The following is a 27,972-nucleotide window of genomic DNA, read 5'->3' on the forward strand; positions in this document are numbered from 1 at the left end:
CTCCTGAGACGTCTCCCAGGAGGCACGGAAAAGAAGTCCAAGCCCGTCGGCTCCTTCTAGTTTCCGTCTGATACAGATGACCTGGCCAAGTCCAGACCACAGGGGGACTCGAAACCCCTGGAAATGAACTCACACAAAGACAGACCATTCTGTGAGACACAAGACTCACAGAACAAGAAGCCGGCAGGTCTTACCTCCCGACGCTGGGTCGGTGGTCCCTGGGCGGGGGTCTCAGATCTCGGTGGGACCTCCAAATGAAAGACTCCCAGGAGCCTATCTAGACGGGGAGACCCCGCTTCCCAAGGAACAGCGAGACCAGCCTTCGGATGCAAGCTGCAAGAGGTTTATTTTGATACACGGGTACCCGGGGTGACCAAGCCTATCGGAGGACTTGCGCGCCTCTCGGTTGGGGTGACGGGTTTTTATAGGGCTCGGGAGCAGGAGGCGCGGTTACAGAAGCGAGAAGCATAGTTACAGGGGTCTGATTGGGTGGTTTGAACAAAGCCGTAGTTAAGTCACGTACCCAGAACAGGGAAGGCGGGAAGGCAGATTGTGAGCCGAGTCACGTACCCACCCAGAACCGGGAAGGCGGGAAAGAATGCAGCGAGGTAGCTCTTCTCTCAGGGAACTTACTGCTATACCGCGCCTACTCTACATAGTGTTAACAATCGCTGCTTATCTTTTGGTCTCTCACAAACATGGGTGCTAGGAACCAAGTTTGGATCCTCTGGAAGAGCACTGAATGCACTTAATTGCTGAATCATTTTTCCAGCCTCATCTAGCTGTCTCTTTTCCAGTATTTCTTTTTTCATCTGAGATGTCTAACAGGTGCTGTTGTTGAGTCAAGCTTTCATGTAGCAGAGGCTGGCTGTGATCTCTTGATAATCCTGCCACCATTGCCCAGTGCTGGAATTACAGGCTTGTGCAATCACACCCTGCTTTATTGGTGCTCTGTGCCAAGTACAGGGCTCTTAGAAAGCTAAACTTCTGAGTCTGGAGATGACTTAGTGGTTAAGAGCACTAGTCTTGTAGAGGACCCAAGTTCTATTTCCAGCACTCACATGGTGGCTCACAACCATCTGTGACTCCAGCTTTGAAGGGTCTGATGCTTCTAAACTCATAGAGCCTGGGCCATGCAAATGGTATACATACATACATACATACACACACACACCACATACACACACCACGCACACACACGCAAAACACTTCTGTTCATAGAATAAAATGCATAAATCTGAAAAGTAATTTACAAAAATCTAAATTTGGTAGTCATGGTGTACCTTCCTAGGGCATGCTTCTAAATGGACTCTCCCTTGAACTCTTCCTTGAACTCCTGGACACCAGAGGAGGGGACAAGATGTGCAAACATTGGTTTTCAGAATGCACAGAGAGAGAGAATGGACTGCCTAAAGGATGCCATAGTTCCGGGTGAGCAAGGTTCATAACTTTGCTGGTTCCCTACCCCACAGCATCAACAGGAAGTTGATGCCTTTTCTTAGGGAGCTTCTATGGCAGTTAAAAGATAAAGCCGTTTGTGCAGAAGTTACCATTCACTTAGACTAAGTTAGTATTTTGCTTAACTTAGGCCGATTTTAAGCAGGTTATCTGATAGAGAATATTATAGGGCATCCCATGGTCTCAAAAGTAAAGAGAGCACTGGGAGAGGCTCCTGGGAGAGGTCTCAGAAGGATTGAGTTACACACAGCCGAGCAGGGCAAATGGCGTTTTTATGGGTTTTATGGGTTTTATGGGTTTTTATAGGTGTGGGCGGAGGGAGCTTTAAAAGGGAAAGACAAACATTTGCTGGAATCTGTGGTATTGAACTTAAACAAAGCCTTGCCTTTGTTCCTCTTTTATAAGGTAAGGGCTGACAGGAAAACTGGAGCTAATGCTTGTGAACAAGGAGTAATCTTTGGATGGCATCTCACCGAAGATATCAGTTGATCTTTTGTTAGTGTGGAGCAGCCATGGTCTCTGCCCTGCATTCTACTTACAGCTCTGAACTTCACAGCTATAAACTATTGTGTTGTGCAGAGAATTGGATTACACACTTGGATTTCATGACATAATGGTGTGTGCCTGTGTGCACAATGACTAATATTTGTTCAGCAATTACTATATATCAGGCACCCTGCTAGGCCTTTATACGTATTATCCAATTATTCGTGATTCTAACCAGGTGACAGCTTTCATCTGAGGAGTGAGTTGAAGTTAGTAGCTTACCTCAGTAACACAGCAAATTCACAACAGAGCCAAGCAAGTCTAGGCTGAGCACAGTCCTTCCATAGTGCTGGTCTATGTTGGGAGGACTGTGAAGGGACATCTCCACTCTCATGGCCAGGGAGACAAGGGTGTATTTGAGGCAGCAGATGAGATACCAGTTTTGAGAGATGGGATTCCTGGCCAGGCACAGGTCCTGCTCTCAGAGAAGCTAAGACAGGCCTGGAACTAAGGTGAACTTCCAAGACTCTTGCCTCCACCTCCCAGCACTGGTATCACAGGCAGGAACCACTGAGGCATGGCTTTTTCTTCTCCACTTTCAGCTGGAGAAAACAACTTAAGCAGCAAATTTATGTTCCTGTGTACAGTTGTATACAAAAACCACACAGACATTCACACTGGCATTGGTTATAAACTAAAAGCTGGAAACAGCCTAATTGGGGGGGGATTTCTCATGCTATATGTAAGCATTTTTAAAGAGACACAGCTATCAGATTTCATCATTATGTGGGAAAAGTGAGAATTGGGAATATGTGTTCTCTTCTGCCCTTTGAGAATAGGACAGAACTCACATTTGCATAGTACACTGAGGTACTTGACTGGGGAGCAAGGGCGGGAGAGTGTTTGCAGTTTTGCTTTTGGTGCCTTTTGAGTTTTGTATTGGATTGGAGCATTACAAAGTTTTTAGATCTGGGGATGTGGCTAAGTTGCTAGGTTGCTCACCTGGTATGTGCAAAGCCCAGGTTTTGATCACCAGCCACACACATACCAGGGATATATGAGGCCCTATCCAGAGAGGGTGTGATAGAGAGAAAGAGAGGACAAGAAAGCAAAACCACCAAAAAGTTGACTGAATTTACACTTAAATTCCCACAACAGGGAGCTTGTCAATGTGTGAAGCAGTCACTGTTAGGCAGTGTCCAAGGCCCTCCTCATCCTAGTATGCTGCTGTGTAAGATCCAATGGGGTGGCAGAGCTGAACAGTGAAAATTGGAGATGAATGGAGTCTCTGGCCTAGACATCCCTCCTGCTAAGTTCTGTGGAGAAGTAGACTTAATGATTTTTTTTTGAGACAGGGTTTCTCTGTGTTGTTCTGGCTGTCTTGGAATTCACTATTTAGACTGGGATGTCCTTGAACTAAAAATCCCACCTTCCTCTGCGTCCCAGTGCTGGGATTAAAGGCATGCACCACCAGTCAGCCGATTTGATATTTTAGAAATAAATTTACCTTGATTTAATGTTTGTTTAATCATTGAGGCTTATAAACTGGAGTCATCTGAGGTTGGCTTTACAAACTCCCTGAGGAAAAATCTGGCCAGGATAGGGTAGTGTCCCCCTGAAAGAGCAGGGTTGGGGGCCCCTGTGGTGCAGTAGAGCTACCTGAGCAGTGCACAGGGGTGGCCTGCTTGACTGCTCTGGCTCTGAGGAAGAACAGTTACAAAGATGAGCATCATGGAGGTTGGCTGTGGGCTGTGTGGTGGGTGGCGAGGTTGGGGAAGCTCCTTACTTTTGCTTGCATGGCTCCTTTCCGGTTGAAAAGTATGGCCTCATTTAAATACCATAGCACCAAAGTGGGGATTATTAGAGCTTCTCAAAAGACAGGGTCTGCAAGAAGGAGGGCTGGCTGAAGGAGCTTCCTTCTGCTCCTTCCTTCCTTCCTTCCTTCCTTCCTTCCTTCCTTCCTTCCCTCCCTCTCCCCTTCTCTTTCTTTCTTTTTTCATTCTTTCGTTCTCTCTCTCTCTGTTTTTGTTCAAGACTTTCACCCTGCTCTCAGCTGTAGAGAAAGCTGGCATCTTCTAACCCCTCACTGCAGGTGACACCACTTACCACTTGCTTTGGAGGCTGTAGCCGAAGCCTCTGGCTCCCTGGGGAGCCCTGTGCCCTTTCACTACCAGCCTGCCTGGCCCAGGTTTGTCTTACATTTTTAATGTTTCACCTACTCTGGAAGGGTGTGAACCCTGCCACTCCGGAGCCCCACTGCTTTTCTCAGGTCTCACTGGGCCTCTTACTGGGTACTGTGACCCACACCTACTTGTCCCACTTGACCCATGACACACGGGCCCCAGGGCAGCTTCGGCACTGATTCCAGGGATCTCCGCATCCTGCAGCCTTTGTTCTCACCCCTGATTCCTACAGGGAGCCTTCCCAGTTAAGCTCTTTACTTCTTTGCAAGTTCTCATAGCAAGTATGGTTTGTATTGTTCAACTAATTATGCTTGTTCCACAACACTGACTAGAACTGGGCATGAGCAGTGCTCTTGTCCCGGGAGCAGGGCCTGCTGTTAGAGAGCCTCTGTGCTTCTCATCTGTAGCCCTTCCAAGGGTGTGAGCATGTGTGGATAGGGAGGTGGTTTGCTGGACGGACAGACAATCATGCTGAGTATGTTGTTGGTCTTATCGTAGCTATACTGCTACCTCAGTCACTAGGTAGGTAAATGGGCACGCAGACGCGCTGTCAGGTAGCTTCAGAGGGTATATCCGGTCAGCAGTGACCCACTGTGTGGTCTTGACAACTTCAGCTACTCTGTCAGTCTCAGCTTCTAGGTACTATTATGAAAGCACGATTGTGCATAAAGGAAAAATGCATATTTGGAAAAAAATTATGTTTCTTAACTCATTGAGTAAATACTTGATGAGGAACCTAAGCCTGGCAGAATGAAGCTGACCTGAGACAGAGAAATGGCCTTTTGGGCTTTTGCCCTCATGGAACAGGTAACTAAACACATTAAATTCAAATACTTCTTCAGTGTATGAAAAAAACAGAAAAGAGAAATGCAGTCAAGTATGCCTCTGGATGGGAAGGAGAGAAAAGTAACTCTGGCTTGTGTGTCTGAAGAGTTAGTATTGAACTGAAGTCTCAAAGGGGGCGGGGTAGTCGTCCAGTCGTCCAGTGTGGATCTGCAGAGACAGCAGACCAAAGTGCCCTGAAATGGACCAGATTTGACGTGCTCTGAAAACAACAACACTGGTGGTGGAAAAACAGAAAAACCATGGCAGGGTAGAATGTGAGAGCAACTCAAATGTTCATCTGTGTATTCAGACGCACTTGTAGCATGTGTAAAAAATAAAATACATTGTAAGAATGAAAGATAAAACAAACAAAAAAAAAGAAATACAGTAATCATATCTACAAGTGCTGTATAATCGGAGGCTTCAGGAAATCCTGAACAAAACAGCAAAGGGGCCTGAGAGCAGGTGTGGGGGCTGGTCTTGCCTTGCTATCCTCACCTCTGAGCACACTGCTAGCACAGGAGGATGCTTGTCACTGCTGGGTGAGTCACAGCGTGAAGTGAGCGATAGCTCACATTTTATTATGTTCTTGCTTGGCTAGAGTTTACTCTTACTTTTTTGCCTGTTTCATTTGTCATTCCATCTGCACTCATGTGGAAGAAAAATGACAAAATGTAAGGAAGCTATCTAAAGGTCTTTAATAAGAACCAAGAACTAATCCCAGCACCTGGGAGGCAGAGGCAGAGGCAGAGGAAGAGGCAGGAGGATCTCTGAGTTCAGGACAGAGAACTATCTATCTAGTGTGTTCCAGGACAGCTAGAGCCACATAGTGAGATCCTGCCTAAGGAAGGAGAAGGGGAGAGAAGAAGGAGGAGGGGTGGGAGAAGGAGAGAGGGAGAAAGGGAAAGAAGGAGGGGGAGGAGAGGGAGGAAGAAGAAAAAAGAGGAGAGAAATTGGCACCAACACACTTACTTATTTATATAATATTCATGAAGGGAGAATGGGTTCTAGTGTTAAACTTATTTCTGGGTGCACACCCTACCTGTGGTTATTGCAATAAACCTGTGTGATTCTTTAGATGAGTTCTTTAGGATCCTGAGTATTAGGAAATACATTAATAAATAGCCTTTAGCCAGAAAGATAGTACAAGTACAAAATTCAATTTGTATGAAGTCAAATAAATCCATGACACTGAATCATGGTTGTGAGGATTTAGTTTTAAATCTTAAATTGCTTTCTAAATTAAATCAATTAAAGATAGGGTTGACTGTTTCTATTGGAAAGCCCAAGAAACAGTGGAAATTAATAATGAGATCATGGGATCAATGGAACCGAACAGAGGACCCAGAAATAAACCCACACACTTATGGACACCTGATCTTTGACAAAGACGCCAAAACCATACAATGGAAAAAAGATAGCATCTTCAACAAATGGTGCTGGTCTAACTGGATGTCTACATGTAGAAAAATGAAAATAGATCCATACTTGTCACCCTGCACAAAACTGAAGTCCAAGTGGATCAAAGACCTCAACATAAAACCAGACACATTAAATCAGCTTGAAAAAAAAGTGGGAAATACCCTAGAACTCATTGGTACAGGGGAAAACTTCCTGAACAGAACACCAACAGCACAGGCTCTAAGAGCAACAACCAATAAATGGGACCTCATGAAACTGAAAAGCTTCTGTAAAGCAAAGGACACCGTCATCAAAACAAAGCGACCACCTACAGATTGGGAAAGAATCTTCACCAACCCTTTATCTGACAGAGGACTCATATCCAGTATATATAAAGAACTAAAGAAGCTGAAAAGCAGCAAACCAAGTAATCCACTTAAAAAATGGGGAACAGAGCTAAACAGAGAATTTTCTGTAGAGGAATACCGAATGGCAGAGAAGCACTTAAAGAAATGATCAACCTCATTAGCCATTAGGGAAATGCAAATCAAAACAACCCTGAGATTTCACCTTACACCCATGAGAATGGCCAAGATCAAAAACTCAAGTGACAACACATGCTGGAGAGGTTGTGGAGAAAGGGGAACCCTTCTCCACTGCTGGTGGGAATGTAAACTTGTACAACCACTCTGGAAATCAATCTGGCGCTTTCTCAGACAACTAGGAATAGCGCTTCCTCAAGATCCAGCCATACCACTACTGGGCATATATCCAAAAGAGGCTCAAGTACACAAAAAGGACACTTGCTCAACCATGTTTGTAGCAGCTTTATTTGTAATAGCCAGAAGCTGGAAACAACCCAGATGCCCCTCAACTGAAGAATGGATGCAGAAATTGTGGTACATCTACACAATGGAATATTACTCAGCAATGAAAAATAAGGAAATTATGAAATTTGCAGGTAAATGGTGGGATCTGGAAAGGATCATCCTGAGTGAGTTGTCTCAGAAGCAAAAAGACACACATGGTATATACTCACTCATATAGACATACAACATAGGACAAACCCACTAAAACCTGTGCATCTAAAGAAACTAAGCAAGAGAGAGGACCCTAACTAAAACGTCCAAACCCCATCCAGAAAGGCAAAGAGGATGGACATCAGAAGAAGAAGAAAACAGGACACAACCTAGGAACCTACCACAGAGGGCCTCTGAAAACCTCTGCCCTTCGGACTATCAAAGCAGATGCTGAGCCTGATGGGCAACTGTTGAGCAGAGTGAACGGAATTTTAGGTAAGAACTGGGAAATAGTAAGAGCTGGAGAGGACAGGGTCTCCACAAGGAGATCAACAGAACAAGAAAATTTGAACACAGGGAACTTCCCAGAGACTCATACTCCAACCAAGGACTATTCATGGAGATAACCTAGAACCCCTGCACAGATGTAGCCCAGGGCAGTTCAGAGTCCAATTGGGTTACATAGTAATGTGAAGAGGGACTGCCTCTGACATAATCTGATTGGCCTGCTCTTTGATCACCTCCCTCTGGGGGGGGAGCAGCCTTACCAGGCCACAGTAGAGGACAATACAGCCACTTTTGATGTGAACTGACAGACTAAGATCAGAAAGGAGAGGAGAACCTCCCCTATTAGTGGACTTGGGGAGTGGCATGCAAGCAGAGGGAGGAGGGAGGGTGGGATTGGGATGGGAGGAGGGAGGGGCTTATGGGGGGATGCAGAATGAATAAAGTGTAATTGATGAAAAATTTAAGAAAAAAGGGAAAAAATAATTTAAGAACCTTAAATGACTTTCAAAATTGGAGGAAAACATGGAGTTAGTCAATTGGCATGGAGTACATCTCGCCCCTGGGGGCAATGGTCTCCTGAACCTACTCAGACCTCAGACACCACCACTGCTAGTTCTAGAACTGACACAGGATGTTCCAACGAGGGGTTAAGGCTTCTCATAATATTTCCTATAAGCCCACACCTGTTTGTCTATATCCCCCATTTTTATTCATTATTAGCCAGATAGAGCCAAGTAATTGTGGTAATCATACTTGCTTTTTTGCCCAATGCTGGAATGCTAGGAAAGTTAGGTATGCCCTGGTTACTCGCATGCCTCACTGGGTGCCTATGCCCATTGATGCCCCTCACGCTATGACTCTCTTCAGACAGAAAAGGGATCTTGGAACTACAGCCACCATTGTTACTACCATCTCATTGACGGCTGTTGGAGCTACCACCAGGGCATTAGCCATGAGTCATACTGGACAGACTGCTCAGACCCTGAATACTCATTTAGCCAATGTAGCTCATGCCTTAGTTGTACATAAAGGAATTAATGCTCAACTAAAAGGAAGCTTGATGGTGTTCAATCAGAGGATTGACCTCTTGCAGGAGCGAATTGATACCCTATGGCAAATCGCTCAACCTGGCTGTCAATGAAAGTATGCTGGACTTTGTGTCACTAGCATACAACATGAGAATTTTTCCTGCGCTGCAAATCTGTCTAAACAATTGTCGAGCTATATTTTAGGTAATTGGACTGGAGAATTCGATACTACGATGGAGCAGCTGAGAGTGGCCATTGTCACAGTAAATTCTACCGGAGTGGACGCAGGACTAGCCACAGGATTATCAACATGGATTGCTGCAGCCATGAATCATCTGAAGGAATGGGCGGGCATGGGAGTGTTAGCAGGCCTTCTGGTGTTGGTCTCCTTGGTTTGCCTGTGGTATATATGCAAGATTAGAGTCTCACAACAGTGTGATGCAGCCATGATCATTCAGGCCTTTACAGTCATTGAAGCAGGACATTCTCCCCAAGCATGGTTGGATACCATAAAAAGCTAAAATGATACGCTCAGGATGCGAGGCTAAGCACTGTACTCAGGGTCAGCCGATTCGGACCCAGAGAAGAGCATGTCTGATTGCATGTGGGTTGATGCCCCAGGTCCCGCCTCTGAGAAAAAGGTATCGGACGGTCTGATGCTCTTTGGGTGGATGACACCTAAATGAACATCTGTACAAAGTCCCAATTTATTTCTAATATCAGAGATCAGACCTCTACTCTTGCCTGATGCGTCTAAAACAAAAAGGGGGAACTGTAGAGAGCTGCGGAATGCTATGCCTTAAAGATGGAGCTGGTTTCCGCCTTCCACCTTCCCGATGGTGAGTGCTCTCTGTCACGAACAACTCCACATTTGGCTAAGGCCGAGGATCTGGCTTGCTTCCATGTATGTGGACCTATCTGCATTGCCCCCATGGCACGCCTGGGTTGGCTACCCAGAGGCTATTTAAGCTGTGGGCTGGCTTTCCCCGGGGTCCGAGGATTGTTCAATGTTCCTGAATAAACTGCATTGAAAAAAAAAATAATGAGATCATGGGTTGGCTCTGAAGCTCCCTGCTGTGTTTATTTTAATAAACTGTCTTATTTGCCTGGTGTGCAGCTGGGGTTGAGACCTCAGCAAAGTCACTTTTATGTTCGAAGCCACAAAAGGGGAATTGTCACTCACATGTAACAAGTGATTTTATTTTTAAAAAAGTCACATGCTTTAGACTGCTTTTTCTGGGGAAGGTGTCTAAAAAATTATCTGCTTCATTCTGAACATGTGAGGAAATTGAAATGGTGTCTATTATTTGCCTGACTGCACAAGATTTAATTAGTCTTCCTGAAGAAGGAAAAGTGTGCTTCTAGAATTAGAGGAATCCACCTGAGGTTTGGGAAGGATGTAAGCAGAGGCCGCACAATTGTGTGTAACTCAGGGACAGGTCAACTGTGTACCGGGTCCTTCTGCTCTTTGCATAGCCTGAGCTCCTGTTGAAGCTAGAAATAACTTTCTGTGCTTGACATTTAGATGAACATTCAGGGGGTGAAATCATGCTTTGTCTTCAGCTCTGCAACACATTTACGTTGGGTTCTTTGTAGGTCAACTTAGGGGAAAGTTGCTCTTGTGTTTGCCTGCTGCTGGTGGAGCTGTGGGACATGGTTGGGTTTGCCAAAAGAAGCAAATGCTTATCAGCTCCTCGGCCAAGGTTTCAGTTAACAGCCTTCTGTGCAGCCCCACCCCCACTTCCGTTAAAGTTCAACCATTTGGATTTTGAGTGTGGCACAGCCAGGCTGTGATTGATGCCATCAGACCCTGAAACTGCTTTCCAGGAGGTGGCCAGGAGAAGGAAGCGCTGCTGAGCCCAGCACAGCACCCTGCATGCTGGGCTGACCCGAGAGATGCCAGCACAGAAGGCAGGCTCCTGAGGTTTACCTTTTATGGGATCAGGCTGCCTTGAGTCTGAGCCACTCTGGGCCTTCTGTGGAGACCTTTCTCTTTTAAGAGCATTAAATCTAAATATCTCCCTGTTGAACTCTATTGGCTCTTAAGGACCTTGTGTAAAGGGTGATTGACTTTTATGCCTTCTCCAAGAATGACTGAGTCTATTTATTGCCAGTGAGCATCCGTTATCTCATTGGCTCTAGATGACTAGGCTACTTAAGTGGTCCTTGTAAATAGTCATGATCTGTTGCTCTAGCTCTCTTAGGTCAGACTTGGAGATGACAGACCATAATTAGCTTTTCTTCCTAGCTATCATTGACCCTCAGTGAATGACATGCAAATTAGCAAGCCAGTCATGTAGGAAATATCCACCGGAACATTGTCTTCTCTTCTACTAGGCAGACCTATAGATGGAGTCTGGAGTGATGGTGGATTACATCAGGGAGATCTTTGTGAAATGCAGGGCCAGAATTAGGGACAACCACTAATTCAGCAGAGTGAGCATTTTGTTTGCTGATACAAAACTGCATTCTGGCCTAGATCATCCCATTGGCAGCAATAGAACAAGTCAAGTGTGCCTAGAAAAGGATGCCTCCTTCCTGACCATCACATCAGTGGTCACGTTGCTACTGTAATCTTTAAGACACCAGCACGTATCTCTCACCCCATCTCACCCCTGCCTTCTGTGGTTGCAGGGCACAGAGCTTGCATATTTGTGTTGCTGCAGCCTCAGGAAACTTAAGATATTTGAAAACATTTGCTGCTTAAGTGAATGTTAAATAAAATTTCTCTGTCATTTAGGGACTCTCCAAGGTAGCATTTTCTGTTACTGTGACTGTTATGGACAGAATATTTCTACCCTGGAAGTTTGGAAGATGCATCCTGCCTGCCATAGTCTTCATTACTCAGGCATTTGCATCTTCAGTGGATCTCACCCCCCTGCCCCCAGGCTTCTTTAGATTCTGTGAGGCCCCTGCTCAAATCTAGAGTATCTGTGGCTTATGTTTCACTAGTTTCCTCCAGGCTGAGGACTTTGTTCTGCGGGACCTCTGCTCACACCTCTCTTGTACTCGACCACTGTATGATGGTCATTGCTGAGCACTGGTTGCATTCTCCTCGAATTGTTAGCTTCTGTCTCTTTCTAAGATCCTACACCATTTAATGCATTGTGTGCTTCACTGTGTGCTTCCATGGATACTTATAGACTGAATAAATGAATGAAAAGAATGAATGAGTGAAATGAATGTATATATTTAAAAGTATCTTTTCTTTATTTTTATAATATATAACATGATATTACAGGGTATATAAAGAGCAAAGTAGGGAAATTAAACTATGTATTATACAGTTATTCTTTCCCTTCCTGTGCGCACGCACCTATGCCTGTGTCTGTGTACAAAGCCGCTAAAATTTATTGTACACCATGCCTGTAATTCCAGCTCTAGAGAGCCTTCATCAGGAGGATCACCACAAGTTTAATACTAGCCTGGGCTAAAGAGGGAGCTTCAAGTTTCAGGTGACCTTGAGCTGCCAAGGGGACCCTGTCTCAAAGACAAACAGATGGGAAAACATTTCTTTAACACAAATCCAATGTCTCTCAGAGTACCCACACATTAGATCTCTAGACGTACAGTGAGACAGAGTACCTTTAGTATTTGTTTTCGGGTTTTGGCTAGAAAGGTGGGAGCTAGTGGCACAGCTGGCAAAGTTGTTGTAATTAGCACATCATTGAAACTTGTCAAATGTCCTTAGACACCCCTGATGGGCATAAGGAGGAGCTCACAGGTAAAAGGATGTGTGAAGAGGTGAAGCACTGACAATTAGATGCCTGGTGGTGTAAATTACTAAAAGTCTACAGGGTATCAAACAGATCAGCCCTGTACCTAGGAAGAACTCTGTGGCCTTCATTTTCCTTCAGGGCAACTCTAGGCACTTTCACAGAGGCACAAAGGTTTTGACATCCATCAAAAGCCCACTTTTGATGGGATAACACTTTTGAAACTGTGTTACACATAATAATATATGTCCCGGTCCACCCCTGTCCCTGCTACCCTTCCTCCTAGTTCTTGTCAGTGTTCTTTGCTCATTCCAATAAAAATCGCTATTACATAGTGTCTATATTAGTTTGTGTCACAATGACCAGAGCACCTGTTAGAAACAGCTTAGTGGAAGAAAGGTGTTTTGTTTTTCTTTCTTTTCCCAGAGTTTCAGAAGGTCCCAGTGCATTGTGGGTGGGAGGCATCATGGTAGGAGTGTGTGGCAGAGGCTGTTCAGATCAAGGTGGACCAGAAGGCAGAGAGCATGCCAAGAGCCAGGGGCTGGCTATATAACATAGGACCCAGAGACAGAGTTCCCAGCCAGGCCACTTCCTAAAGCTTTCATAGCCTCTAACAGCACTCATCTCTGGGGGAATTGTAGATGCAAACTATGAAAATGCCATCTTTTGGCTGTGACCCACCATTATGTAGAACAGGGTCATTTTTAGCTCATTTACACTCATCCTCTGTCTTTACCAATCCTTTACAGTGAAACTTGTTTTTTATTCTGTTAATCAAATAGAACTCTCAAAAACTGATTAGAGTTTCTGTCCTGTTGGCATCATGTCATTTCTATTGTATATTTTTTGTTTGTTTGTTTTTTTTTTTAGCTTGAAGGTTTTAAAAGTTTTTCTATTGAATTTCCTGATGCCACATGTTATAAGATGAGGATTTAGTTTGTTCAGAATCTTGCTATAATTCCGAGGATGCACTGGTCCTCATGATCCTCCTGACTCAGCTCCCTGACTGCTGGATTACAGGTGTGTGCCACCACTTCCTGTTAACAGGAGGAGGTTTATGCTGTTATTTAATCCCTCCTGTTTCGTTTCTTGCCTTTGCCAGCTCCTCTTCTTCACTAACGTGGAGTAGGTTAGCATTTAGATTTTCTTTTTCAGGGAGAGGGCTTGCAGGCACTTTAACGGGACCATTGAACATGGCAAGTATTGAGTGACATGTATGAGGCCCCTTAGCTGGTTAATGCTACCAGAGGCTGAAGTCGGGGCTTTTGCCTTGCAATCTAGTGGGATTCCTGTAAGTTCAGTTATCTAATGCTTAGTGAGTTCTTTTCTAGGCATTGTATTAGGTGCCAGGTCATATTAAATAATAAGAAATTATTCCAGACAGACCTCACGCTCCACAGTCAAGGAAGGAAGTTTTACAAAACATAACTGGGTTTCAATGCTATTCTATTAAAAAAGAATAGTTATCTCATTATTATTATTTTTTATCCTGCAGGTCAGAGGTTAGGGAAAGTTATAACTAGAAGTGTCAACTTCTTAGATTAATTGACTAATTTAGTATGTGGGTGTGCCTGAGTGTATGTATGTGTGCCACGTGCATCCAGGAGCATAGAGAAGCCAGAAGACGGTGTCAGATCCCCTGGAACTGGAGTTACAACAGTTGTGCACCACCGTGTGGGTCCTGGAAATCAAACCCTAGTCCTCTGCAAGAGTAGCAAGTGCTCTTAACTGCTGACACATTTCTGTAGCCCCAGAAGTGGCGATTTTAATATACCAAGAAAATAACATAGTTAACTCATTTATAGTGATGTTCTTTCTAGACAGTCATTTAAATTGTCTATTTCAAGTTCAAATATCAAAGCAAATTGTTTAGAAGTTTACAGCCATATAATGTTTTGTGCATCTGGCAGGATTCTATGGGAGAGTATTGAACAGTTATCAGTTGTCCTTATAGGTTTGTGTAGGATTTTCACTTCACATGCCTGCCTGCCTCCCTCTTTGAAGGTCCTCTGCATGGCAGTTTGTGAATTTTCTTCTTTTGCTGCCTCCTTCAGCTTTTCATCACAGTGAATTGTTTGAGTACAGATTTCTCCTCCCAGAAGGGCGTGAAAGGACTTCCTTTGATGATTCAGATTGACACATACAGTTACAATAACCGCAGCAATAAACCCGTCCACAGAGCGTACCACCAGATCAAGGTCTTCTGTGACAAGGTGAGTAAAGACAAATTTGTCAGAAAGGTTCTGTTATGGCTAGATGTTCTTTTTAATGACATTTCTCCCTTGTCGCTGTTCTCGGCCAACCACAGAGACATGGCAGTCTTTTATTCTCAAGTCCTGTTAGATATTTAGGGAGTCACCAATCCATCCACTGTCCTTTGTCTTGGCTCTTGCTGTTTTCAGTATTTTTACCATTAATTTAATGACTGGCATTGCCCTGGGGCTTAGTTCTCTCAGGCTGATAAAACAAAATACCTGAGGCTAGGTGGTGTGAGCAATAGAAATGTACTCTCTACGGAAACCTCAGCGCTATGAGTTCTGTCCCTGTGAGCGACTTCCTGGCTGCCGGTAGGCATGTTATTTCCTTGTGCTCACATGGAAGAAAAAGAGAAGAGCTCTCCTGTGTCTTTTCACGGGACACTGTCACATCAGGGATCAGCCTCATCACCTCACCAGCGTTAAGGGCTTCGCTTCAGCACATGGCGGGTGAAGTGTGGGAACCTTCAGTTTGTAGCATACTGTGCTTTGGTCCGAGCGTGCAGCTGAGATGACAGATCTGGAATATCCGCTGGGTGTAGACACTACTGTAGAACACACATTGCAATCTTGGCCATTTGTTGAGTTGCATGGGGCCTCACCTAGAACTTTCAGGACTAGAAACCTTGCCTACAAAATAAGTTCATCATTTTTACACAGCACACAGTGCTTTCGTCTCCATAATTGCTACTATAAACTTTAACAGAATAGTTAGAATAAGAAAGCTTCAACCCTGAAGGTCAGGTACAAGAGATGGTCACAGGTGTGAGCACGTGTACTGATCATTTGACAGCCTGTGTGAGGTCAGCCTCTGTGAGGGCAAGTAACGGAGCCTAAGGCACTCGTTGGAAAGCACCAAGGGGCCTTCTGAGGACAGGGTGTGAGGTGGGCTGGGGGAAAAAATTCTAAAGACCCTAGCTGGCTGGTGTGTGCAAAGGGACTGACATTGCTATGTTGTTTTTCATGAGAAGTTACAATGTAAAGCCCTGATCTAGGGGGAAAACCCTGTTCTGGGCAAAACTGGTAAGAGTAAAATCAGCTGCTGGAATTGGCAAACAGGTGGCCAGGAAAGAAAAGCACAAAAGAAAATTAAGATAGGAAGGGACACTCTCCTGGTTAGTTTTTGCCACACAGCTGGAGAGTTTTCTCGTAAGAGAAGGGCCACCGAGAAAATTCCTCTAGCAGATTGGCATGTGTGTAAGTCTATGGAGCATTTTCTTGATTGATGGGTGATGTGGAAGGGCTTAGCTTACTAAGGGCTTAGCTTGCTAGCCCTGGGCAGGAGATCCTGGGTATATAAGAAAGCAAACTGAGCAAATCTTGAAGAACAAGCCAGTACGAGACATTTCTTCACGGTCTCTGATTCTGTTCCTGCCTCCAGGTTCCTGCCTTGAGTTTTTCTCCCTCAGTGATGGCCTGCACCTGTAAGAAGAAGTAAGCCCTTTGCTCTCCAGGTTGCTTTTGCCGTGGTCTTTATTGTAACAATAGAAAGCACACAGAAATATCTTTATTTTCTCCTGATATAGTATTACTGTTGAAATTTTTGATGATAAAAATATCCCTATTCACTTCTAATTATTTATTTTCCTTTAATTAAATGCCCAAAGAATAGTTTTCATCTTTTCAAAGTCTATACTCTGTATTTATATACAGAGTAGGCCATCTTATAAAACAAAAGACTAGGGGCTGGCTCAGTCCTAAAGAACACTTGCTGCTCTTGAAAAGGACTCAGATTCAGTTTCCAGTAACTGACAGCTTTACAGCCATTGGCAACTCCAGTTCCAAGGGATCTGGTACCCTCTTCTGGCCTCTGTGGGCACCAGGCACTCATGTGGTGCATGTACACACATGCAAACAAAACACTCCCCAAAATAAAATGAATACACCTTAAAGCAACAATAACAGTGCGCTTCTTTGTATTACTGTGTGAACATTTAAGAAGAGGGATTGTAGGTTACAAGCCTCAGGGGAGAACTGTCCTAGCTTCTCATGTTGCCCAACGTGACTCAGAAAATAGCCCCCCCCAAAAAAAAAACCGCATTTCATTAAAAACAAGATTAAGGTCAGACCAACTTCCTTATGAACAGTGAATGAACATCATGAAGCTACTACCACCCAGCAGATGAAAAATAGCCCAATATCTCAAAGTGAGCCAATGAATCTCGCTAACAGGAAGCTTGAAAACCATGTATATGAAGAATAGACCTATGCTTGAGGTCAGGCAAGAACTTGCAATAGAAGCAGAAGTATTCCATAATGTACGAGAAGCAGCTAGTGGCTAGGCCAGTGACAGGTCATAAGGAGGTGCAGGTGGGAAAACAGCGCAGAATAGAAGGAAATTATGAAAGAGAGGAGTGAACATACCACAGACAAGAGCTAGAGATGGCCGAATATTTGTAGAACAGTGGTCATTGAGAAGAACAAACCAAGAAAAAAAACAACAAACTCCCAAGCAACAGAATACAACAAATGCAAAAATGGTACATCAGAACCATGGGAGAGTGTTTATACCGTGCTGGGGGAACTGGCTCAGGAAAACAATATGAAGCAACAGCTATCAGATGGGCAGAGTGGCACACACCTTTTAACCCAGCACTAGGGAGGCAGAGGCAGGTGTGTGTCTGTAAGTTTGACCAGCCGTGTCTATGTAGTGTGTTCCAAGACAGCCAGTGAGACTCTGTCTCAGGGGGTTAAAAAAAGAAAGCATAGCTATCAGACTTTGAAAAGATGAAAACTATTCTTTGGGCATTTAATTAAAGGAAAATACATAATTAGAAGTGAATAGGGATATTTTTATCATCAAAAATTTCAACAGTAATACTATATCAGGAGAAAATAGTTATCTGAATAGAATAAAGTAAACCAAGGACTTTTTTTCGACCCAATTAACTCCAATGTAAAGAATATAGAAAAACAGAAACTTCAAATAAAACCTAAACGACAATATAACATCCCAATTCTGGTGAATATTGCTTCTCCGTAAATCTAGTAGAGAATAAACTCTAGACATGGAATGTGAAAGCACAGGTGATATGCTGATGGAGGGCACACAGTTATCTGTAAATTGGTGAGTGATGGGGGAGAGTGCAGACATGTAGCCATCAGTGTGGCCATAGGATGACTACTGAAAAGCTCAATAAACTGCAGGGAAATGGCTCAGTGGATAAGAGTACTTTTCATGTAAGCACAAGGCCCTAAATTTGAATCCTTACCATTAGTATAAAAATCTGGGTGTATTGCATGTTCCTGTAACATTGGGATTGTTTCTGAGGCATGTGGGTGTCCAGCCACTCACTGTAGCTTAAATGGCAAACTTTAGGTTCAATAAGAGACCTGTCTCAAGGCAATAAGTCAGGGCATAATAGAGGAGGACATTCCAAATGCTTCTCTGGCCTCAGAACACACTGAAGGACACTTGCACACAACACACATACAAGTGTGGTAACAAGTGAGGTAACAAAGACAGTGTAATCTCACTGGCTGCTTATAGGTATGCACTGGTGACTACTTCAGATTAGATGATGGAGAAGAGAAATGAAAAGAGGCCCGTAGCTAATTCCATGCTACCCTTCATTCTTAATGCTACATCAGTCTGTTTTAAATTGCCTGTTATAGCAATGAAATAGCACAGGGATGAATGCATCCCTGTGAGCCGAGAGAAGTGACAGCAGAGAGGAAATGGTTAAGAGAAGATAATAAAAGCCACTGGAATTGCACTGTAGGCACAGCTGTATAGCCCTTATAGAACCGAGGGACAGTTAGGTAGCCTCCAGAGCCCAGAGACCATTTGACGCAACACTCAGTGAGTACATACACATGGATCAAAGGCACTTGGCTGGACTCACGCAGCAGAGGAGCTGGGTCCAGACATAGATCTGTCTCAGTTCAGACTCCTTGAATCAATAACTAACTTTATACACTGAATGTGAGAGTGACTACTGATCATTCAAAAAACCCAAAACTAAACAAACACACACACAAAACCCCAAACTTGTAGGGAGGAGAGTATTGCACTGTGGCTGTGAGCCTATGTCCTAGAGGAAAAGAGGCTTTAAGGGATAAAATGGGCTCATTATACCAGTTGTTTGCCAATTGAAAAAAAAAAAAAACAAACCTATTTTCATTCAGTTATTTTTCCTTTCAGTGAGAAAGGATGAGAAGGGGAATGTGTACGTTCCCTACCTGCCCCAAAGCTTTGTTGTTGAAGTCACATGGCGGGGCCTTAGGCTAGGAAAAGGTGGTTGGAAAAACCATTTACTTGTATGGCTATGATTTTAAACATTGAAAACCCAGAATGGATCACTCTCGTGTACGCTTTGCCAATAAGAAAGGTCACATTCCTAATAGTTCCTGTTTTAAATGCCCTAATGAAGCATGATGGATTGGCATTTTTTTCAAGCAGTGAGTGATGACATAGGTTTCTGTATATTGCAGTGTTAAGGAGTGGGGAATGTCAAGAAACTCACATGAAGAAGAGTCTTAGGACCTTGCGGATGGGTTAACTGTAATTGCATCAGCTGCATCAAATTTGCCCTCTTAAATGAAATGGACTTCTTCCCTAAGTGTAGAAGTAATGTTTTCTGGAAGTTTTGGCGACAAGTACTCCTAGGAAATAAAGTGATGCAAGATCTTGGTGGAGGCAGATTTGTCTGTACTGAATGTGTAGTGCTTTTTTGGTCTTACTGAAATCACAGCTTTATTTAGAAATGAGAATGACAGTTCCCCAAGAGTGTATAATGTGTTTCTAGTTCCTGAAAACTATACTGCACATATATAATTTTTTTCCAAAAATACGCTTAATTCATTTTATGATCTTGTATAAAACCCCATATGTGGTAGCCACAGCTGGAGCCTAGGTCCTCTGAACTCTGGTGAGGGTTTTCTCAAGGTGGTCCATGAATTCCTGATGAGGTTATTTGATGAACACAGTCTTTCCCAGAGGTTCCAGGATCAAGAAGCTGTAGGACTTGGAGATGGCATGAAAGGTGGCCTTGATGGAGTTGCCCAGGGTGGCAGTGCAGCCCTGTCTGATGTTGGCGGTCATTAATACTGGCCATACTTAGCAGCTTTCTGGACACAGGAGCAGAGATGATGCTAGTGCCTCTCGGTTGGGGGGGACTCAGCAGTGTGGAACCACAGCTTCCTGTCACTCTGCATGGAACAATGTGGGGCTTGCCAATCTTGTTCCCCAACTAGCCTTTCCATACAGAAAGAGTGGAAAGCTTGGCCAAGATGATAGCCCCTCGGGTTTTGATTGGCTATATCCTTGGACCACTTAATACCAGGGCCAACATAACTATTCTAGTCCCCAATAGCAACTAAAGCCTTGAACTGGGTCCTCATTGCAGCATCTACCCTGGCACGATCTTCAGAATCTCATCTTTTGGGGATGCTCTCAGGAAAAAGCTGATGGTCTAGGATTCCTTAATGGGTGGGGAGAAGAGGTAAATTGTCTCCAGGAACTCGATTTTCAAGTCCTTGACCAGGTGGCCCAGCTTGGTGACAGGGATCCACTCCTTGTCTTTGGCTTTACCTCCAGAAGCCTCACAGCATCTATTATAACCTCAGTCCCCAAGGCTACTACCAAGTCCTCTGCAGAAGCTGTTGTGGCCTTCCAAGCCTGGACCAGAGGTATTCTGCACCATCCGCTGTTTGCTGTTTTCCTGAAGAGGAGGATGATATAGATAATTCTTAAACAATTCTTTCTTGGCTATTCTCAGAAATAGCACAAATAAAACCATTCTTTAAAAGTAAAATTTCTTGGGCTGTACCCATTTTTATTGGTTACTTTTCTCGTGCTAAGATAAAATGCCATATGGGTCCAGAGGGTTGAGTTTATCATGGCAGGTGAGGCATAGCAGTGTGAAAGTGAGCATGAAAGTAGGAGCAGGAAGATGAGATGCAGGCATAGTGCAGAGAGAGAAAGTGGAGTGAGGTTTTAAACTCTCTTAAGCCCACCCCCAGTGATGCACTTTCTCCAATGAGCCTGCCACCTTCCCAGGCATCACCACCAACTGGGGACCAAGTGTTTGCATACCAGGCTCTGGAGAATGTTCTCATTCAGGTCATTGCACTATCTGTCTGAGTTAGCCGTCTAGCACTGGGATAAAGCCCATGACCAAAAGCAGCAGGTGGGAGAGTGGGCTTGTTTCGTCTTATTCTTCCAGGGCACATCACAGAGTGAAGGCAGGGAAGGAGCTCACAGCAGGAACCTGGAGGCAGGAACTGAGGCAGTGGTTATGGAGGAGAGCTGCTTACTGACTTGCCCTGCTCCTGCACACCCCCTCTCCCCGGCTTGCTCAGCTTGCTTTCTTAGATCCAGGAGCCTGTGCCACGGCCAACACCACTGCCAGCAGGCTGGGCCTTTTCTCATCCATCAAGAAAATGCTCCACAGGCATTTTCTCAGTTGAGATTCTCTCCTATGACCTTAGCTTGTGTCAAGTTGATCAACAAACAAATAAAACAAAACAAAAACACAACAAACTAACCAGGGCAATATTCAGCATGATGAGTGTTTTTCACATGACACTAATACTTAAAAAGAACACAAAATTTGACAATGAAAAAATAATTTGTATAATTTGGGATGTGTCTTGAGTGAACTATAATTTATAGGGGTAGATAATACATATTTGTATGGAATACTGAATTACACATAGCTTCCAACACATGGCAAAGTGCTCTGTATGCATCTAAGAAAAAATGTTGCCATTTCCCACTCCAAACTTGAAGTTGGTTTGAGCAAGGTGTTATTGGGGGCATTTAGAATTGATTTCTCTTTGTTTAAACACAAAGGCTCTACAAAAATCTGGGTTATTTTGATGAGTTTTTTTGTAGCCGGTGTATCTATATTTCTCTATGTTGTCCCTCTTGCTGTGGATTTCCATGACCTGTAAGTATCAATGACACCTCAAAATTTAATGTAAAATAGCATAAGAACTGCTAGTTCTTTGGTAGTTTTTGGTATGAAAGGTGCATTGTGATTGTCTGAGTCTCATCTATGGAAAACAGCAGTGGCCCATCCTTCAAGAACTCCCTCCAAAGCCATGGTGCTCTTGCTGAACCCAAGTCCCCACTGTATCCTAGTCTTGTCTGGCTTTCTGCTCTGAGTCAGTAAGACCAGTAAGAGTCAGTGTGACCAAAAGTGTATTTGGTTTGTCTGAAGGGTGCAGGTTACTGGGTGCTTTATGTGGTGTGTGTCACTGTTTCCTAAACAGACTGTTAACATGGACCTAGGAAGCAGGTTTGGCTTGGTGTCCTGTGAATGTCACCTGTGTAGGGCATTGTGAATTCATGGTCTACTTGAATTCTGCTGAAGCCAGAATGGAGGAAGCTGTGCTGGATGCCTTTCTGGGATCAGGAGAGGAAAATAGGTTAAGAAATGGCCCAAAAGAAATATGAACAGCAAATGATGCTGACACCAGGGGCAGCTGATCAGGTAGTGGAGCAGGAGAAGGCCTTGAATTTGGCTAATAAGAAGTCAAATTACAAAGAACAGGAGCACAGAAGTGAGTGAATGCATGTTTCTCCTACGTGGTAGAGTGAGCACCATCTCCAAGCATACAGGGAAATACGATAATTTCATGTGCAGAGTGATCCCACATCTTTGTGTGGCTACAAAAACGCCCCCTTTATTTCTTCCTGTGATGATTTTTTGAAAAAATTCATAACCATAGGCAGAGGAAAACTTGCCCTGGGAAGTGGCACTTGCCTGAAAGCTGTCTGTGCCTAGGAGCGGACGCCATGGGCCAGTGCTTAGGCTGTTCTATTAATAGCACTGAGCTACCCAGCAGGTGACACTGGGCCAGAGAACTCAGCCTGTTCTTTCCCCATGGATTCAAAAGCCAAGTTCATGGAGTAGGCATGAGACAGGAAGAGGCAGCAATCCGATGAGCTGGCCTTACAGGTCAGAATGTAGCATGAAGATCTGTGAGTGTTCTCATTTCGCTGAGGCAGGAGGCTTCCTGGCTTCCTCTTCCCATCTTCACGCTGTGTGTGAGAGAGAGAAAGAAAATGAGAATATTCTTTTATGCTCTGAAAACATACCTTGCTTGGTCTCTGTTTTCCCCATCAGGGAGCAGAAAGAAAAATCCGAGATGAAGAGAGAAAGCAGAATAGGAAGAAAGGGAAGGGCCAGGCCTCCCAAACCCAGTGCAACAACTGTAAGTCAACCCCTCCCCAATGCTGATGGTAGCCAGCAGGGTCCTTTGAAGAGACAGAAGAAGCTGGCTACAGGGGAAGGTACGAAGGCTCCAGGTGTGGCCTGCTTTGCCCCTACAGTGCAGACAGGGGCAGCGTTGATATGGAAAGCAAACAGAAGTCCTCCGCGGTACACACAGGACAGCTGGAAGTGGAGGAGCCTTCCACCCTCATTGTACTTCCCAGAATCCCATGCTCTTTTTGTTTATTTGGGCCTGGGGAAGGGCATTTGAAGCATAATCTAGGCTGCTGGGAAAGCTTTGGGGGAGGATCATGGACTTGGCTGACAGTGTTCATGTGTGCATAGCCCTGTTCTGTGGTTGTTGTGGTTTCGTGCAGCCTCTGACGGGAAGCTGGCTGCCATACCTTTACAGAAGAAAAGTGACATCACGTACTTCAAAACCATGCCTGACCTGCACTCGCAGCCCGTGCTCTTCATACCAGATGTTCACTTTGCCAACCTGCAGAGGACTGGACAGGTACTACTTTTGCTCACAGCCTCCTACTGCCCTCCTCAGGGTGTGCTGGTGTGTACGCAGAACAGGCCACAAAAATAAACTCAAGCAGCAGGGGAATGGCAACACAAAAAGTAGGTTTTTACAGAAAACATTGTCTTGGGAGGAAAGACTGGCATGCTAAGGCAAAGAAAGGTGTGAGCTGTTATTAGAACATTGTTGACAACAGGACAGGAGAAAGCTCCTCATCTGCCTGTTCAAGTTGTGGTGTCTGTGAAGCAGACTCCGTCAGTGCACATATCGCCACCTAGTGGTGAGAGGTAAAACTGTTTCATACATTTCATACATACATTTGCCCAGAGGAGAGAAATTAAGATCTTGTCAACAATTTTTTCCTTAGCAAATTAGTAGTTCTCATTGAGTGGATAAATCATTAGTCATCTGAAGGAAAAAGAGTGTTAGATCTTCCTTCAAAAACACAATAGCCAAGTCCTATGGTTATATCTACAAATGAAATGAAGGATTGGAAATCAAATAAATATTCAATAATTAAATCATTATGACAGCTTAGTTTTGTGGAAGATTATGCAGACACTGAAATTTCATGATGAAAACTATGCATCCACAGGAGAATTAATTATGATTTTGTTCAATAAAAACTAAAAGTAGGGTACTGGTGTGCTGGGTCTAGCACTCCAGTGCTGACGGAGCTGAACTGGAGCTTGCTCACGGTTTTTCCTGTGCTAACTGAAGACCGGTCCTCTATAAGGGAAGGTTTCCAGAGTTCTCGGGTGATGCTGATGCTGATGTTATTTCCTTTACTCTTTAAGGTTACTTCTCCCAAGGGAGAAATGAAAACTGGAGAAGAAAGAGAAGATGTTTCTTAGCATCAGCCCGAGTTTGTTTTGGCCATACTAATTTGGGACTTTAATTTTGCCTCGTTTTGTTTTCTTTTGAATCCAGAATCCTTAGCTGAAAGGATTGTTTTGAGAAATAGGAGCATTATGATAAACTCAAGTCCCCTCGCATTCTAAGTGCTGGGACTTGACATCATCCTGATTTCTCAATCTTGCAGCTTCTCCTTTTTCTGGAGAATGTTTTATATAGTGACAAGGCAGCTGTACAACCAGAGGATCATGGTGTGGGGGGGGTTGCATGTGTGCATATGCATGAGTGTGTGTGTTTATTTGTTTCTCGGTTCATGATATAATATGATAATAAATATATTCATACTTTTTGCATGGAGTACATTTCTACTAAAATTCATTTTAACATTTCTATCTTGTCTTATTACATAGGAACCAATATATAAGAGGAAAGAATATGAATATTGTATCTTGTCCAGAAAAGACAGCCAGCAAGGCTGTGTGTGTGAGAGAGAGATGGTTGCCTGCATGTGCCACCACTGTCTGGCACTGTCTGCAGGATGCTTCAGTTTCTCTAATTCTGATTGTGCTTGCCACTGCTCGTTCCTAATGACACTTGTCCTTGGAGATCTTCCTTTTGCCACGTGACCTTTAGAGCATGAAGAGAGTTAATGAATGAAAAACTGAAATAAAAAGAGGAGGATGTGGCTACCCTTAAAGTGTGGAGATTTTTATTGTATATGTAAAGGACAAAGCAGGCAGAGGGAGGAGTCCAGGCTGAACACGGCCAGCTGACTAAACGGGTGAGGAGAGAGAAGTAAGAGAGAAGCCAAGAGCTGCCACCAGGTTTAAGAGGCAAAGAAAGCCAAAATGGCTGAGTTACATGCTGTTGGAACAGGAAGTCCAGCCAAGAGAGGAGTGTAGGGGAGGGGTTGGGGTGAGGTATGCTGAGAGGAGCCACAAGTCCTGAGAGATGCTGGCCCTATTTGATATGTGAAATAGGCATCCCAGTTAAATATTTGTCCACCAGTTTCTTTGCTGACAGTTTACCCTTACATTTCTGTGGTGATGGGAAACCAGGGTAAGCCCGCTTTGATGAACAAACACGCGGGAGCCAGCACAGCCTTTCTAAAGAATGTGTTTAGATCTTACCAACAGATTTTCTTATTGTCAGGAGCAGCATTTGGCAGAGAGCCAGAGTAACCTGATCAGATCAGACCAGCTTAAGCTAGAAATAGTCACATTTCTGAATTTACTTTATAAAATCTAACACACACACCATTGCTAATCAAATGTATCTTTTTTCCTCTTCACAGATAGTTTGTACAGTCAGACAACTCATTCAGATTTCTGTTTTATGCTGTCTGACATGAGCCTCTTGTTTTCCCCACAGGTGTATTACAACACAGATGACGAACGAGAAGGGTAAGAGCAGTCCTTCATTCTAAGCACATAATGTTTGTTTGTGGGGTGGCAATGCACCTTCCCAGCCTGGGCCGCCCTGGGCAGGAGATGGGACCTTCCCGTGTGCTGTGACCTAGAATGGAGAGAGGGGCAACAGGTGGTCACCTTTTCCTGCAAGCCCATCTTCTGTACCTTCCCTTTCTCCCTGTGATCTGCCTTTGACTAAATGGTAATTTTGCAAATGTGGCCCATCCCTTCTAGTGCACTGTTTGTTGAAATCTTTCTGATAGCTCTTGCTTCCCATCGTTTCATCTCAGCACAAGATCTGGTTGAGAGTGTAAAAGCCTTTCCTGCTTTCAAAACTGCCCGAGACACAAACAGCTCCTGAAGCCTTACTCAAGGTGTTGAATGGGGCCTGAGTAGGTTGAGAACCTGTTCACTGCCCTGTGGGTTTGGGGTAGGAAGTTGTCTTCTGTATCTTCCAGATGTGTCTCTCTGGCCCCATCTTTGCAGAGAATATATGCCCACCTATAAATGTTTAGGGGCAGCTAACTCTTCAGTGTAGTTTCTTTCCTTAACTCATTTTATATACTCAGAAGCTTGCAGGTATGAAAGGGCTGTTTTAAGGTCACGAGATGACTCTTCTAGGACACAGTGACGTTGGTAGCACATTCTCACAGGGTAGGTGTTGAGCTAGCTGCCTTCTATTTGAATATTGCCAGTGACGAATGCTCTCTGCATATGAGGAAGCTCATTATATTATTTCTAAGAGCTGGGTGGTTTTAGCTTTTAGAGTTTAAAGGAGGAAAACTGTACTTTGGCTTATTCTTTTGGAACAACATAGGGCAGAGGCAGGGGCAGATGCCAGAGCTGTTCTTCTGTGGCCTCTGCCAGTTAGAGAATGTCATTTAGGCTTCCAGTCTCTTGAATGACACTGCCTATGTTTAGTATGATCTTCTCTGGTTAATTAATTCTTTTTGGAAACATCCTGACAAACATACCCAAGAGTGTGTTTTACAAATCTTCTTAGGGTCTCTCATTTCATATTGGTTAACAGTTGAGATTATCATAGCACGTTCTCTCTGATAACAGTGTTCAACTTCTGTCCATTCACTCCTGCTCTGCTCTCTGGATAAGCCTTTTCCACCCTCAACATTCAAACTTTTGTTCTTTCCTGAAACTGTTCTTAGTTACAATATAATTTTATCTTTTAATATCTTGATTTCTCTCATGGGAGACTACTAAATTTATACAACAACAGCAAAAAAAAAAGAGTATTTTGCCTCTGTGTGGGTTTGTGTACCAGTTACATGCCTATTGCCCATGAAGGCCAGAAAATGGCATTGAATCCCTGGAACTGGAGTTACAGGTGATTATGAACTGTGCTATGGATGCTGGGAATTAAACCCAGGTCCTCTGGAAGAGCAGCCAGTGCTTTTAACCTCATAGTTCTCCAGCCTGACCACTAAGTTGGTTTTGTTTTGTTTTTATTTGCTTTTGTTTTCTGAATACATGTGTTTAGAACCTCCTGAATTGCAGATTATGTTGGGAACTCTCTTATAAGCTCAATGCTATATTTTTCTCTTAAAGCAGGCTAAAACCACATTCATTCCTTAATACGTATTTTATGCTTATTGTTTGCATTAGTTGTGTATACCTAACATCCCAAGATAAATTTCCTACAAACCATAGTCAAACTTTTCCATTCCTATGTAAGACACTTCATAATTGGTGAAGGAAGTATAGCTGATATTGCTGGCTTTATTCCTGAAGCAGAAGTTTTCAAGTGACAGACCAAGGGCCAGATCTTCTTTTGGTGGTGGTGGGGGTGGGCAGGGTCTCAGTCTGTAGCCCTAGCTGCCTGGAACACAGCATGTAGGCCAGGCTGGCCTTGAGCTCACAGAGATCTTCCTCCTGAGTGCTGGGATTAAAGGTGTGTACGCCACACAGCCTCAATCACCCATTTTGAATGGTCTACAGACTAAGATAGTTTCAATAGTTTAAAAACCTCCAGTGAAGACTGGCATTACATGATCGGTGATATGAAGTACACCTGAGCCTCTGCAAGGAATGTTTTTCTGGAACACAGCTGTATTAGTTCCTTCATGTGTTCTCTATGGTTTCTTTGGTGATACAGCAGCAGAATTGAGTGTTACAGTAAGAATCTGAAAAACCTTTGCTGCTGGGCCCTTTTCAGACAAACTTTGCCACCTTCTGTCTCAGAGGAAGACACTCTCAAAGGAATTAAATTAAATAACCCTCAGGCTGCTTAGGACTGGAACTTGTCCAGGACCAAATCTCTAAAATCAGTTGTAAATCCTTTAAGTATTGATTAGAAAGACAAGCATAGTGGCTCATGCCTTTAGTCCCAGAAATCAGGGATCTGAG

General features: G+C 43.9%; 1 protein-coding gene across 1 annotated transcript in view; it reads left to right on the plus strand.

The window, feature by feature from the left end:
- The window catches only part of LOC132650919 (grainyhead-like protein 2 homolog), a 59,511-nt gene that overhangs the window by 12,989 nt on the left and 18,550 nt on the right, over positions 1-27,972 (plus strand). Inside the window, exons 3-6 of the mRNA XM_060376250.1 lie at positions 14,459-14,617; positions 22,735-22,792; positions 23,199-23,338; positions 25,574-25,605. Coding sequence (XP_060232233.1) covers positions 14,459-14,617; positions 22,735-22,792; positions 23,199-23,338; positions 25,574-25,605 — 389 coding nt within the window. The remainder of the gene's footprint in view (positions 1-14,458; positions 14,618-22,734; positions 22,793-23,198; positions 23,339-25,573; positions 25,606-27,972) is intronic.

Source organism: Meriones unguiculatus, assembly GCF_030254825.1.
Source record: "Meriones unguiculatus strain TT.TT164.6M chromosome 13 unlocalized genomic scaffold, Bangor_MerUng_6.1 Chr13_unordered_Scaffold_34, whole genome shotgun sequence".
Classification (NCBI taxonomy): Eukaryota; Metazoa; Chordata; class Mammalia; order Rodentia; family Muridae; genus Meriones; species Meriones unguiculatus.